This window comes from Pteropus medius, unplaced genomic scaffold, assembly GCF_902729225.1.
Source record: "Pteropus medius unplaced genomic scaffold, Ma_sr-lr_union100, whole genome shotgun sequence".
Taxonomy (NCBI): Eukaryota; Metazoa; Chordata; class Mammalia; order Chiroptera; family Pteropodidae; genus Pteropus; species Pteropus medius.
Window position 1 is genome coordinate 15,332,673 of NW_024354875.1, and position 14,816 is coordinate 15,347,488.

General features: G+C 36.6%; 1 protein-coding gene across 3 annotated transcripts in view; it reads left to right on the top strand.

The window, feature by feature from the left end:
* The window catches only part of LYPD6B (LY6/PLAUR domain containing 6B), a 71,856-nt gene extending 57,767 nt beyond the window's left edge, over positions 1-14,089 (top strand). For 2 of the 3 annotated variants that reach the window (XM_039855346.1, XM_039855345.1), the window contains 5 exons: positions 1,277-1,381; positions 2,780-2,931; positions 5,838-5,936; positions 11,201-11,346; positions 12,847-14,089. In XM_039855346.1, the coding sequence (XP_039711280.1) occupies positions 2,784-2,931; positions 5,838-5,936; positions 11,201-11,346; positions 12,847-13,011 (558 nt within the window). In that variant the 5' untranslated portion in view covers positions 1,277-1,381; positions 2,780-2,783 and the 3' untranslated portion in view covers positions 13,012-14,089. The remainder of the gene's footprint in view (positions 1-1,276; positions 1,382-2,779; positions 2,932-5,837; positions 5,937-11,200; positions 11,347-12,846) is intronic. The other variant, XM_039855347.1, reaches the window with a different exon arrangement.
* The last annotated feature ends 727 nt before the right edge of the window (positions 14,090-14,816 follow it).

A 14,816-nucleotide genomic window follows, 5' to 3' on the forward strand; every position in this document is an offset into this window, starting at 1 on the left:
GTGGCTTTCCAGTTTTCCCAGCACCATTTATTGAAGAGGCTTTCCTTTCTCCACTCTATGTTTTTGACTTTTTTGTCAAAAACTATTTTCTCATATAATTATGAGTTTACTTCTGGACTCTCAATTCTATTCTACTGGTCCATGTGTCTGTTTTGCTGCCAATACCATGCCGTTTTGATCACTGTCACTTTGTAGTATAATTTGAAGTCAGGCAGAGAGATGCCTCTGGCCTCATTCTTTTTTCTCAGGATGGCTTTGGCAATTCAGGGTCTTTTGTGCTTCCATACAAATCTGATGATTTTGTTCTATTTCTTTAAAAAATGCCAGTGGGATTTTGGTGGGGATTGCATTAAATTTATATAATGCTTTAGATAATAAGGTCATTTTAACTATGTTGATTCTTCCAATCCAAGAACACGGAATATCTTTCCTTTTCTTTGTATCTTCTTCGATTTCTTTTAATAAGATCTTATAGTTTTCATTATATAGGTTCTTAACTTGTTTCATTAAATTTATTCCTAGGTATTTTATTCTTTTGGTTGCAATTGCAAAAGGAATTATTTTTTACACTACTCTTTCTGGCACTTCATTATTAGAGTATAGGAATGCTATGGATTTTTGAACGTTGATTTTGTATTCAGAAATTTATTTGCTTATTGTTTCTAGTAGTATTCTTGTGGAGTCGTTAGGGTTTTCTATATAGAGAAAATCATGTCATCCACAAATGGTGACAATGTGACTTCTTCGTTTCCTATTTGGATGCCTTTTATATCTTTCTCTTGTCTGATTGCACTTGCTAGTACCTCCAATGTTATATTGAATAACAGTGGTGATAGTGGACAGCCTTGCCTTGTTCCTGATCTTAGAGAAAAAGTTTTTAGTTTTTCACCATTTGGCATAATGTTGGCTTAGGGTTTGTCATATATGGCCTTTATTATGTTAAAGTACTTTCCTTCTATACCAATTTTATTAAGTGTTTTGATCATAAATGGATGTTGTATCTTGTCGAAGGCTTTTTCTGCATCTATTAATATGATCATATGATTCTAATTTTTTAATTTGTTGATGTGGTGTATCACATTCATCGATTTGTGTATGTTGAACCATCCCTGTGCCTCTGGGATGAAGCCCATTTGATCGTAGTGTATATTCTTTTTAATACGTTGTTGTATTCGGTTTGCTAATATCTCATTTAGGATTTTTGCATCTGTGTTCATGAGAGATAGTGGTCTGGAGTTTTCTTTTTTTGTGTTATACCAGGTTTTTTTTTTTACAGTGAATACTTCTGAGGGACTCAGTTCTATCAGTGACAAAAGCCATCTGTAGCAATGAGATGATGTCGTGGCTACATTTCATCTAATACTCAGTTCCACCTCCACAGGTAGGCGTTATTAGCCACACATGCAAAACCGATATTCTCACAACACAAGAAAAGGGGAGTAAAACCCTAGAACTCACGCATTCTTACCCCGGGAAGGGTTATGTTCGTATATATGGAGGTCAAACTTTTTTCTTTGACAAACTCCCTAAACCTCCTGAGGCCACTTGATTCAACAAGAAGAATATGAGTTCAGCCAATATTATTGAACTATTTAAGATTCCAGCATTTTCACAGAACTTGTACTACAAATGCTCTTACAATGTACAAGCCTATGTTACTAGAGCCTGCATTTGATGCTTAGAATTACTTAAACGTTTGGGGAGGATGGGTATTATTAAGCCACTTTGCAGATGAGGAATTTGAGGTTAAATGAGTTTAAAGAGCTTGTCCAAGGTCAGGCAGCTAAAAAATAGCAGATCCAGCACCTGAACCAAAGTCTTTAAACTCCAAGTTACACGCTTTTTCTGTTGTCCACATCTCCCCCTCATTAAAGAGAATCTGTTGGTGGTGAGATTCTAGCATCTCAGCATCTTTCCTGAAGATTTGCTTACTACCAGGTCTGCTTCTAGAGGGTAGAACCTATGAGGCTTAAGATATAATATATTTTCCTCAGGGCTTTGTGCATGTCTGTTGTTTCATTGTGTTTCAGCCCCACCTACTTTATGTCTATGAAAACAGTGGGCAATATTTGTGGGCTAGGGCTAACATTATATGGTTTTCAGCTTTCCAAGCAACTTTTATTCTGTTTCCTCTAGAATATTCTGGTAGCTTCTCTTTGCACCCAATGTGACAGAAATAGGCAGGGATGGCATTTCACAGTGACTCTTGTTTCTCTTCTCAGTGTCTGTGTACTCTGGGATCCCGCAGAAACTTTATTTCTCAAACTCACTGTCTTTTACCTACAGTCCTTCCGACTGCTCCAACTTTTATTGTTTCCTCCAGGTTTTGAAAAAGTTGCAAAATTTATCGAACATAAGTGTTTATTCAGGAAATAGAATTGACAGATAGGTGGTTAAGTAACTTCAGTTGAACATGCCTCTGAACCGTGGTTGTTAAGAGATCAGGTGATTCAGCACAAAGAAAAGTGACTAGCCTGAAGCAGCTAAGGAATGGGGTGCAGCCAGGCTACTACTGGCTGCTTGTTCTGGGACCTGAAAGGCCACTGGTATCCTGTTAAAACTTAGGTGGCTGGTGCAGAGGCCTGACTAGTAGAAGGCAGTAATTGCTTAACTTTCATTTGATCAAAAAGAATGTAGTTTACACACAGGTACTGGCCCTACAGAACAAGTAGATGGTTGAATGTATTTGAATCATCAAGCTTTCCAAGTGGAAGCAAAACGTATTCCTATTGACTTGTGCAATGCAAATAAACTCGACCAGTCTCTCTTTTCATCGTAGGTAAATGAGTTTGGACTTTCCCATACCGAAGGTCAGAATGCTGCCTCTCTGTCATGCTTTAGCTATAACTGTGGTCCAGATCTTTATCCTCTCAGAAAACCAGGCATTTGCCAAGAATATCAACTTCTATAATGTGAGGCCTCTTCTCGACCGTAAGTAGAGGTTGTCCTTGTAGTTCATGACTGTGGGGTGGGGGTATCCATTTGAAGTCCCTGTTTTTACCTATAGTAACTGTGTCTTTTCTAGAACATTTGATTTATACCTAGAATAAATCAGAAAGTCTTCACTACTTCTGAAATTTTCTTCATTTTTTAAAAAATGGCCTGACTTCCTGTTAAAGTCTTAAAAAGGTTCTTGTTTAAAATAATCTTTGAACACTGTCCCTAAGAATGGCTTAGCAGAGGAAATTCAGTGTTCTTTGTTCATCACTTCATTGTAGAAGAATATTGGCTGTAGTAAGTTTCTGCATCAATGATGCATTCTTTCAAATGGCCATTAACAATTTTGAAAACAGATTATTACGTGTGAAATTTGGAAGGAACTACTACTTAGATTTTTCATTAATATTATGCACAGTTAGAAAAGGCTTCATAAAACCTGGACTTCCATTAATAATTTAAAAATAAGTAAATAGAATATATTACCTATAGGATTATATATATATATGTATGTGTGTATATATACACACACATGCATATATATGTGTATTTATGCTTGTATACATTTAGCATTTCCCCTCCTTGATCTCTCTTCAGACAAGTAAAGCTCCTCTGATATACTTTATTAGAGAGAGGTTGTTATAGGTAAAACCTGTTCACTAGAAATGTGAATGACTATGGTTCTCACATGTGGGAGAGTATGAGAATCACAATAAAGCCTTTAAAGCTACATATTCCCAGGTCCATTTTCTAGAGATTCAGTAGTCAGGAGGGTGATATACAGATTCCTTTTTTCTCTCTGCCCTCACTTGGTAAAAAAACTCTTCTGATCCTATTGATGCACAGCCGAGTTTTGGAACTGTTGTCTTTCTACTACTCCTAAATGAGGTCTGCGTCATTATTGTTCTTCATTGTACTTGCTTTATTATTTGGGACATTCAGTCATCTGTGTGTGTACATATGTATACTACACACACACATATGTATATGTATGTAGACCATACATAAACACTTTAAACTGTCATTTATTATACATTTCTTAATTGGTAAGAATTGTATACTGATAGCTAAATGACATGGCACTGACATACTTTTCATAAAATCTAAATTATTGACAAATTTTGAACTTTTTAAACCTAATACAATTTTATGATGAGAAAAACAATTTTTTTAAAGAGAAAAAGTAATATTTGTTCATTGTAGAAAGTTCCAAAGATACGGGAAATGTATAGAAGAAAATTAAATTTTTTCATAATCCCAGGATTCAGAGTGAGCTCTTTTTTACATTTTGGGATATTTCCTTCCACTGTTTTACCTATATATGTGTATTTAAATACATGACATACTGAGATTACACAAATTTAATTTTGCAGCAATTTTTCTCCCATTAAATTATATTTTAAATACTTTTTCATGTCTTTGAAAGTATTTTAATGCCTTTTACTTTCAAATTTTTAAAAAATCATATTTCTAGTTGATAGCTTATTTAACCAATTCCCCATACCTCATATAATACACACATGCACATACACACACAGTCACAAGCAAGCTAAACATTAATGCTTCACTGAAAATCTTTTTAAATGCATTTTTCTCTTCATTTGGCTAATGACCTGACAATAGATTCTTGAAATTAGAATTATTAAATCAAAAAGGTTGTGTCAATTTATACTTTAACTATTCATCTACCAGCATTGAGTATTAGTATTTTTTAAACTGTACTGATTTAATAGGTAAAAATGGATTTTTTCATTTCATTATTTATTTATTTATCTACTTAATTCACTTAGGCAAAACTGAACTATATTTGCAATACTTAGTTTTATGTCCTCTGATCTTTTGATATATTGTTCCTTTTTTATGCATTAATATATAGCCTTCCCTGTATCTGAAATACTCAGTGCTTTCAAATTGTTATCCCAACTTGTGATCAGGTTACCAGGATGGTTTGGGGTTCACTTTGATCTTTGCCTGCTTCATTCTCCAAAAATGGAAGAATTGAAAGTTTTATTCAGGGCTTTATACCCTGGCCTATAGAAAAATCTCAAATCTATTGTATTTTTGACTTTTTTCTCATTAAAACAAGATACAAGGTAGAAAGAAAAGCATAAGGACAAAAAGAACATATTAGTTGCTCTCAGTCCAGACTGCCAGCAGCTCCTAATTCCTCTTTTTCCATAACACTGTCCTGAGTGTAAGGGCCTGAGAATTACCATCACCCTTATATTAATGTTACATTCCTGGTTGAGGTCTAACTGACATACATTAAATAAGATTACTTGCTCGAGGTTAAATATAGCCATAATATAAGTGCATAGGGATGGAAACCAGCCTGATTTGATATGCCAGGGACTCTATCACATATTTTTATTGCAACCTCCTGTTTAACCTTTGCTGGCCTCTGCAAGTCATGAGGCTCCTCGTGGTTGCTATTGCTATACATACGAGTATTTCTTTGATGTCCAAAATGACACCACTAATTAGTGGGAAGGGCAGAATTCAAGTTCAGGTTAATTTGACTTCAGCTCTTTTTGGGGATGATACCATATCAAATTATTGGTTCCAATGATGCCACTATCCTTACCTATCCTCTCAACCCCCACCTATTCCCAAGTTATAAATTATAATAAAACAATACCATGGATATGTCAAAGTGGCTTGAGATATTTATTTCATTACTCTAGAGTAGATATTTACAGATTAAATATTTAATGAGAAGGGAATAAAGAAAATACCCACAAAGTCTAACAGTTAAGTTCAGCTCCTTAAAAACAGAAATTCTAAGGATGATGGCTTGTAAATTTTGTTTGACCTAATAAACATTGTTAATTTTGTGCCATATTTGATGTTTAAAATTTTTGTCTTTTTTAACCTGTTTCACTGTGCATTTTTCTTTAAAGCCACACCATTTCCAAACAGCTTCAAGTGTTTTACCTGTGAAAATGCAGGGGATAATTATAACTGCAATAGATGGGCAGAAGACAAATGGTGTCCACAAAGTAAGTGTGTTGAGTTTAGAAGACTCCTTCGGAATCACACCTCATTTACACCTCATGTCTCTTGACTGGCCCTTAGCAGAGGCATCTTACTTAATGGGATTAGCAAACCCACAGACTGATCATGTTCTGTAGAGATTTCTTTTAAGAGACTATCCAGACATCAGACTTTTCAGAGAGTACTCGGAAACTGATGGCATAGCCTCAATTTGTAATTGTGTGTGCCTTGAGGAAAAGTTTCTTAAATGGTGTTTACTAGGGAGAAGTAATAGATCACAATGTTGATTAAGGCATTCTAAGAATTTCAGAAATGTTCTATGATATCTCTAGAAAAGTTGTACTTACTGACTTAAAGCAAAGGAAGAGTTCTGTACTCTTGAGAGACATTGATTCTTGGAAAACTCATTCATTCATTGACAAATATTTGGGTATATTTTTAGTTGGTTTAGTTCACTAATGTATCCCCAGTGTTTAATCTAGTGCCTGGCCCATATTAGGCATTCAGTAAGTATTTGTTGACAGTATGAATGCATGCCTTTGATTAAGTAGTCAGGGAAATCTTCTCTGAGGAACATACATTTGAAATAAGATCTCAATGACCAAAATAAGCTAGCTAGGTTGAGATTTGTAGAAATAGCATGCCAGGAAGAGGCAGCAAATGCAAAGGCTACTTACGTGAACAGGGAGAAGGCTGGCTAGTGAGGCTCGTTGGGAGAGGGAGAAAGAATATCATGGAGGTAAGGACCAGGACACACAGGATCTTCTTTTTTAGTAAAGAGTTCGAATTTTATTGTAAATATAATGGGAAGGCAGTAAGGGTATTTTAAACTAGGGAGTACAAGATGGTAGTTGTGTTCTAAAATATTGCTCTGACTGCCGTGTGGAGAAAGGATGGTTGGGAACAAGTAAAAGGGGACACCAAATAGGGTCTTTTATTGTCTTCAGGTGGAGAAGATGGCCACTTGGAATAGGGAGGTAGGAGTAGAGGGGATGAGAAGTTGAATAATTTAATATATACAAACATGGAGGTAAGGCAGACAGGATGTGCTGATGGATGATTTGGAATTGAAAAACTACTTACAGCTATAAGGAGATCAGGCTATTCAGATTTTAGAATATACCCTTTTTTAGGTTTTCAGAAGTAAAATGTCAAGAAAAATAAACAAACTCTCCCAGTATTAGAGATTACTAGTTTTGATCTATTACTATCTCGAATCTTTTGGAAATTTCTGTACTTCATTATATATAGCAGTGAAGTAACCTTACATCTTTGAGATAAAGGCAATGTGTGTAGCCAGTAAATAGTCCACACTGGAGATCTTTACGGGCCTGGGAATCTTATGCTATAAATTAGCACAAATGGTTTTGACATCTACTCAGACAGTATTTTTCATTATTTCTTTTCAAGAATAATTAATTACCAAAATATTTTTCTTGGGGTTCTTTTATATTTCTGTAGAGTAATCAACCTTAAATTTTGTGAGGGCATGCGAGTGTGTACATTTTGAGATTTGTTTCCACATTTCCACAGAAATTTATCTTAGTTTTTTCAAAGTTTTTAAAGTTAACTGATGCCTCTTTTTACTAACTTATTTGAGAGGGTGGGTATCATTCTTTAAGTATTTGCTTTAAGTTCCCCAGAAAACTGGACAGTAAGGGTTAGAATAGTTGTAAATTTGGGCATTGATTCTCTTGTGCTTTATCTTCATGGGCCATACTATTCTTTTGGATTGTAGCAAAACACTGTTCCTGCTCAGTCTGTACATAATGCTCCAATTTGTCATTCATTAATCAAAGCCATTTTTAGTGAGAACGTGCATGCACATTTCTGGGTTTTAGAATTTCATCTGTTGAAATGTGTGAACAAAAGAGAGAAGCTGTAGCTTTTCACCACCAAGAAAACATCAGCGATAGGAGGGTAAAGAAAGTCAGCTCTTCCAAGTCCGCCTTGAAAACCTAACTCTTAAAGAGATTGACATGGAATGACCCTACATTCCAACACACACGACAGTACATTCTTGACTATACACCGGTCAAGCCCCCAAGATACTAACCATCTGGAATTCTTACTGAAGGTATAATTTCTTACTTTTCAGTTTGTCAGCCATTTCTTGGGGCCAACAGGCCTGCAGCTATTGTTCTTTGTCATCTCAGGTTTCCTTTTCATCTTATAGCTTTACTTCTGTGGCCTATCGGTGTTGTTAAAAGAGGTTCTCTGTGTAACAGGATATGACAAGAATGACATTTCTTATTTTATTTACCCTGGCTTTTATTCTGACTTTCTAGGGCTGCTTTAGCGTGTGTGATATTATATATGAACACATGCAGCCACCAATTTTCAATTCTTCTTTGTTTGCAGTATAAATTGAAATGCCTTTCCAAACATTTAATGCATTTCTTCTGAATCCAGACGTCAGCTGCTCTTGTAGAGCATGTTGCAGTACCATGTAGTTTAATATTAAATATACTGAGAGGCAGAATAGTGCTCTGATCAAGAACACAAACTCTGGAAAACAGCCTAGGTTAGAATTCTACCTTCTACCACTTTCTACTTATGTGACCTCAGTTTCTTTTTCTGTAACGTGAGGATAGTAATATGTCTTATCTTAAGGCATGTTGTAAGGATTGAATGAGCAAATACACATTAGATGATTTACATGGCTGGTGATACCCACTCAATATGTGTTAACTATTGTTAGTTAAAGCCTACAACAACCCTATTAAAATGCCAGGGCACTTAATATCATCATTTTACTAAAAAGAAAATCAACCTAAAGCAATCTATATATTCAGTGCAATCTCTATTAAAATCTTAATGGCATTTTCACAGAAATAGAACAAAAAAATCCTCAAATTTATATGAAACCACAAAAGACTTTGAACAGTCAAAGCATTCCTGAGAAAGACAAAGCCAGAGGTATCATACTCCCCAAACTATACTACGAAACTATACCAATCAAAATGATATGGTATTGATAGAAGAACAGACACACAGAGCAATGGAACAAGATTGAGAGCCCAGAAGTAAACCACACATATATGGACAACTAATTTATAACAGAGGAGCCAAGGATATACAACATAGAAAGGAAAGTGTCTTCATTAAATGATTTTGGGAGAACTGGACAGCCATATGCAAAAGAATGAAACTGGTGAACCCTATCTTATATCACATATAAAAATTAAAATGCATTAAAGGCTTGAATACATGAGCTGAAACAAAATACATAGAAGAAAACATAGACACTAAGCTTCTGGACATTGGTCTCATTGGTGTTTTGTGAATTTGACCCCAAAGGTAGGGAAAACAAAAACAAAAATAAATAAATAGGACTACATCAAACTTTTAAAAGCTTTGCACAACAAAAGAAACCATCAACAAAACAAAAGCCAACAAACCAAATGGGAAAAGATACTTCTGATACAACAACAACAGCAAAACAAACCAATTGAAAAATGGACAGAGGATTTGAATAGACATTTTTCCGAGGAAGACATGCAGATGGTCAACAGACATATGAAAAGATGGTCATTTTGGGGGGAAAATACAAATCAAAACCACAATAAGATATCACTTCACACCTGTCAAAATAGTGATTATCAAAAAGATAAAGAATAACAAGTGTTGATGAGAATGTGGAGAAAAGGAAACCCTTGTACACTGTTGGTGGGATTGTACGTTGGTGAAGCTACTGTAGAAAACAGTATAGAGGTTTCTTAAGAAATTAGGAATAGAACTACCGTATGATCCATCAATTCCTCTTCTGGGTATTTATCTGTAGAATATGAAAACACTAATTTGTGAAGATATATGTACCCCTGAGTTAATTACAGCATATTTATAGTAGCCAAGATATGAAAACAACCTAAATTTCCACTGACAGATGAATGGAAAAGATGATGTGGCACACACACACACACACACACACACACGACGCCGCATGAATACTACTCAGCCATAAAAAAGATGAAATATTGCCATTTGTGACAACATGGATGGCTCTTGAAGATATTATGCTAAGTGAAATAAATCAGATGGAAAAGGACAAAAAAACCATGTGATTCCATTCATATACGAGATATAAAACCAAAAAGTAACAAATGAACTAACAAAACAAAACAAAGATAAAGTCATAGATACAACAGACTGGTGGTTGCCAGAGGGAAAGGAGGAGGGGAGAGGTTGAATTGGTAAAGGGGGTCAAATATATGGTAATAGAAGGAAACTAGACTTTTGATGGTGAGCACCCAGTAGAGTATACAGACATCAAATTATAATGCTGTACACCTGAAATTTATATAGTGTTATTAACCAATGTTACCACAGTACATGTTTTAAAATAACAGTAAAAATAAATAAAAAATGTCCTTAAAGGATATAATGTGGCTTGCTCGCTTGTGACAAAGGCAATTTTGTAAGTCCAGTATTCTCAGCTTTAGTTGAATTTTTTTTCCCATCCCATGACACAGCTGCTGTAGTTCCTTCTCAATAAACTCGGCCTGAGATAACTATAATAGAGATGTAGAACTGAAGTGGAAGTTTCTAGGGTATTAAATGAAATTACTTTCTTTAAAGAGTCCTAAGTAATAAAATGTGAGCTGTAAAGATAACACCATGTAGAAATGAGCTAGCTATACAGAGGGTGGAGGGGACAGACAGAGTAAGAGTTAATTAAAGAAGAGGAGAAAACCAGAAATACTTCAAGGAAAAGTCAAACACACTGGGAGGATTAGAGCGTGAGCTGGTTGAAAGAGGAAGGTGCTCTCAGTGTGTACTTTGAAGCACCTGCTTTTCATTCCAGTTCACCACATAGCCTATTAATATATAAGAAACACATGATGAATAATGCAACAAGAAATGTCCTGACCCGTTGCATTTTACATTAACAATTTTCATTTTGTTTTATGGTTACAGAACACATACTTCAGAGGGAGAGAGATGAGACAGAGACAGAGATACTGACATTTTCACATGAAATGGGCAAACCTATGGTTTTAATGAAAACCTTGTCCAATTTTTTCCTCAGCTTTAACTGACACCTAAAGGTAGTTGTCCAGTTATATTCATTTTCAAAATACACATGTGCTTCAGAAGCTTATGCCTTTTAAAAAAATACCACCTAGAAACTCGAGAGTTCTCTGCCATATTTGTTGCCTAGAATCCTAAGGGTTATCCTGAATTTTAGTTATTTCTGAAGTGATTGTTGAGAGCTTCTCTTTTGCAATGTAAAAAAAATGAAGTTGCCTTTTTTTTTCTCCCTACCTAGATACACAGTACTGTTTGACAGTTCATCACTTTACCAGTCGTGGAAGAAGTACATCAATCACCAAAAAGTGTGCCTCTAGAAGTGAATGTCATTTTGTTGGCTGCCACCACAGCCGAGATTCTGAACATACAGTAAGGAAAGAAAAAGTGTGTGTGTGTGTGTGTGTAAAGTTACTGTCCTAAGGTTTCTTGCTGGTGATGGTTAGTTATACATCATGGAGAGGCAAGAAGGATAAGTAATAAGTTGAACATATTTATACTTGGAGGAAAAACTCCTTTACAGTGACGCAGTGGAGACCAAAGAAAAGTTGAAGACTTTCCATTCTTCAACAAAATGTTGCTAAAAACAAATGATAGTTCCCAGACTCCAGAGCTAAATCCTAGACCTTGGACTTTGGGCAAATTGTCTGAAGTCAGCTCTGGAAGCCCAAGAGCAAACCATCCATGAGAAAATGTCCAGTAATGTCAAGTACTACAGAGCCCAGCTCACCTATTTTGTTTGTGACCAGAAATCACCAAGAACACTGCACAGTGGAGCTGGAAGGTGGAAAGAGAAAAATGGTGGCAACTTTTACTAAGAAAACCCTGTCTCACCCACTACCTGAGCTTGGATGAGGAAGTAAGGGTCTGAAAGATTAACCAAGGTTTAATATGATGAACTATGGATATATTTTAGATCAATGGATATTTTTAATTTTCTCATTCTATCATTCTAAATGAGCATTTTACTCTTATATGCTTGGAATGCTGAAATGTTTGAGAAAAAATTACTTGAAACTATGTTAATTTCATGAGGTTTTAGAATTTGATTTAGCCTAGATGTACAGAATATTGTTCTGAAGCCATGGCTTTTAGCTCCGGCTACACAGAAGAATCTCCTAGGGAGTTTTTATAAGCTGTGTCGGTGGTGGCAGAGGGCATCCCAGACCAACTGGACCAACTTCAGATTGGGCTCTTGGGCAATGGATTTTTTTAAAGTTCCCCAAGGAGATTCTGATGTGCAGTCTGTGTCGAAAACCACTGATAAAAAAACTTAAGAATCGCTGCCTTTATCTTACCTAGTCATCCTGGAAGCCTCTATGAATGGCAAGGATTATCAGGTTGAGGCATTGTACCAGAAATTATGACAGGAGATGGTTTCCCCTGAAAACATCTTGTGCTGTGAAGGAGCAAGTGTTTCTCATCAGCCATATTAGCAAGCCATTGCTGCTGTGATGATAGGAATCGGGTGTTAGTATACACAATAGAGAGTCATTATTATCCCCCAACTAGTAGTACTGAGAAAGAAAATCAATGACCAATCCAACATGTTCCTAGTTTTCATTTTTGTTTCAGTGTTTTTCCTTAGAAGTCTTTAGAAGATTTGTTGACTCAATCAAACAGTCATATTCAGTTTCTTTTCCTTGCTTGTGCTTGGGTTGATAGAGATAAATCATTAAAATGAAAAGACTCTCCAGATGGTCCTGACTTTCAGGTCAGTGCGGGGGAGGGTACCCAAGGATCTGAGTGACTCATAGACTGGATAACCATCTCTAATTCTGTATGTCCTCATAGAGCTCAAGAAACCTTTATTTTCTTTGTTTCACTCTTTCCTCTTCTTCCTATTATTCACTTGCTATTTCCCCTCTCCTCTTCCTTCTGTAACAGGAGTGTAGGTCTTGCTGTGAAGGAATGATCTGCAATGTAGAATTACCCACCAACCACACTAACGCGGTCTTCGCCATAATGCACGCTCAGAGAACGTCTGGCAGCGCTGCCCCCATGCTCTACCTGCCAGTGCTTGCCTGGGTCTTCATGTTTCCATTGATATGATGCCATCATTCCTAGGAGAGGCAGAGACGAGCCCTCTGAAGCACCAGCTAAAAACTGTGTAAGCAGTGAACTTTTGAATGAAGACCAATCTGGCAAAGAGTACACATTGGACCCCAAAGGAGGAGGCAGTTGTTTTTTAGCTAAAATGCTCCTGCATGCGGCCATGGGTCAGACGAAGGGGATTTGGCCAGGACTGAGGATATTATCTGGCTTCCAGGCTTCCTGATCAAAAAGGCTGCATTTTGTCACTTCTCCAGGAAGGATCCTGCCAGCATCTACAACGGGCAGGTTGTAGTAGCCTATATTGTCCATGCCTAACCGGGCCTTTAGCTGAAAGGACTTGTCAATCTCATTGACTCTTTCAGAGGCTGCTGAGTTGGACCCTCTCATTTCTGTGACTAGCTCAGAGCATCTCTATGAAATCTAACTCTTCCCCTGATGAGAAAGTAATTTCCCTGACAACCGTATAGTCAATGACAAAGGCAACTCTAGGAGGAAAACTTCCATTTGAACTAATATGAAACCCATTTGCTAATTGTGGGGGGAAATAAAGCTTTTAAATTATATAATATAAAACGCATGCTTGTGTGTTTTTGCCTCAGATGGAACACATTTACCATGGTCATAAAGGAGGTCACTGAAGTTATGTTTCCATGGTACATGGGTGATATTTCTCTGGCTAAAAGTATAAAATTTTATGCCAAAGTGACTTAGTTGTTTTTTTGTTTTTTTGTTTTTCCTTTTGGGGGAAGGACACTGAGGATGCTAAGTGCAAAAATTAGGGAATTGAGAAAGTCAGGAAACCTCCCTGATCAAGGAAGTTAACACCTTATCATATGATGTACCCTCCACAGTAGCAGATTAAAATCAAAGAAATTGGCAAGAGAGTTCCTCTCCCCCATACAGTCAACTTGTCTCTGAATGTCAGGGCCACCAAGAGAACTTTTTAAAAAACATCTTAAAACATTTGGTTCCCTTATCTCCTTCTCTCTCCCTTTTATAGCAGTCTCAGAATTTCTAATGAGCAACTTCTTTCTGTTTCTAGAATCCTAATTTCCTGCCTTTACACTTTGGAGTGATCTTTAAACACTCTGCCCTTGTATATATAGTGATGAGTTAATGGAGTCTTTTTTTTTTTTCTTTAATTGAGCATCCACCAGACACTGAGTACTCCATAGAATCCATTAATGATGCTATGCTTGCCACATTCACCTGTGATGGGGGTTAGCAAATTATGACTCAGGGGCCAAATATGTCCCAACTGTTCTTAGTCTCCTAGACTGCTGTAACAGATATACTATTGATTGGGTGACTTATACTAAAACATTTAATCCTCAGCAGTCTGTGTGCTGGGAAGTTCAAGATCAAGATGCTGGAGGATTGGTGTCTGGTGAGGGCCCTCATCGTGGTTCGCAGAACACCTTCTGTTTGTATCCTCACAGGGTGGAGCAGAAAGAGAGCTCCTTTCCCTTCATTCTCTTATAAGGGCACTAATCTCATTAGTGAGGGCTCTACCTTCATGACCTAATTACCTCCCAAAGGCCCCACATCCAAATATCATTGTATTAGGAATTTATACTTCAACATACAACTTTGAAGGGGGGAGCATAAATACTCAGTCAATAGCAACTACCTATTTTTGTGAATAAAGTTTTATTGGAAAACAGCCATGTCTGTTCGTTTACATATTGTCTATGGCTGCTTTCAAGCCATATCAGCAAGGATAAGTAGATACAGCAGAGAGCATATGGCTTACAACACCTAAAAGATTTACTGTCTTGTCCTTTACAGTAAAAGTGCTGGCC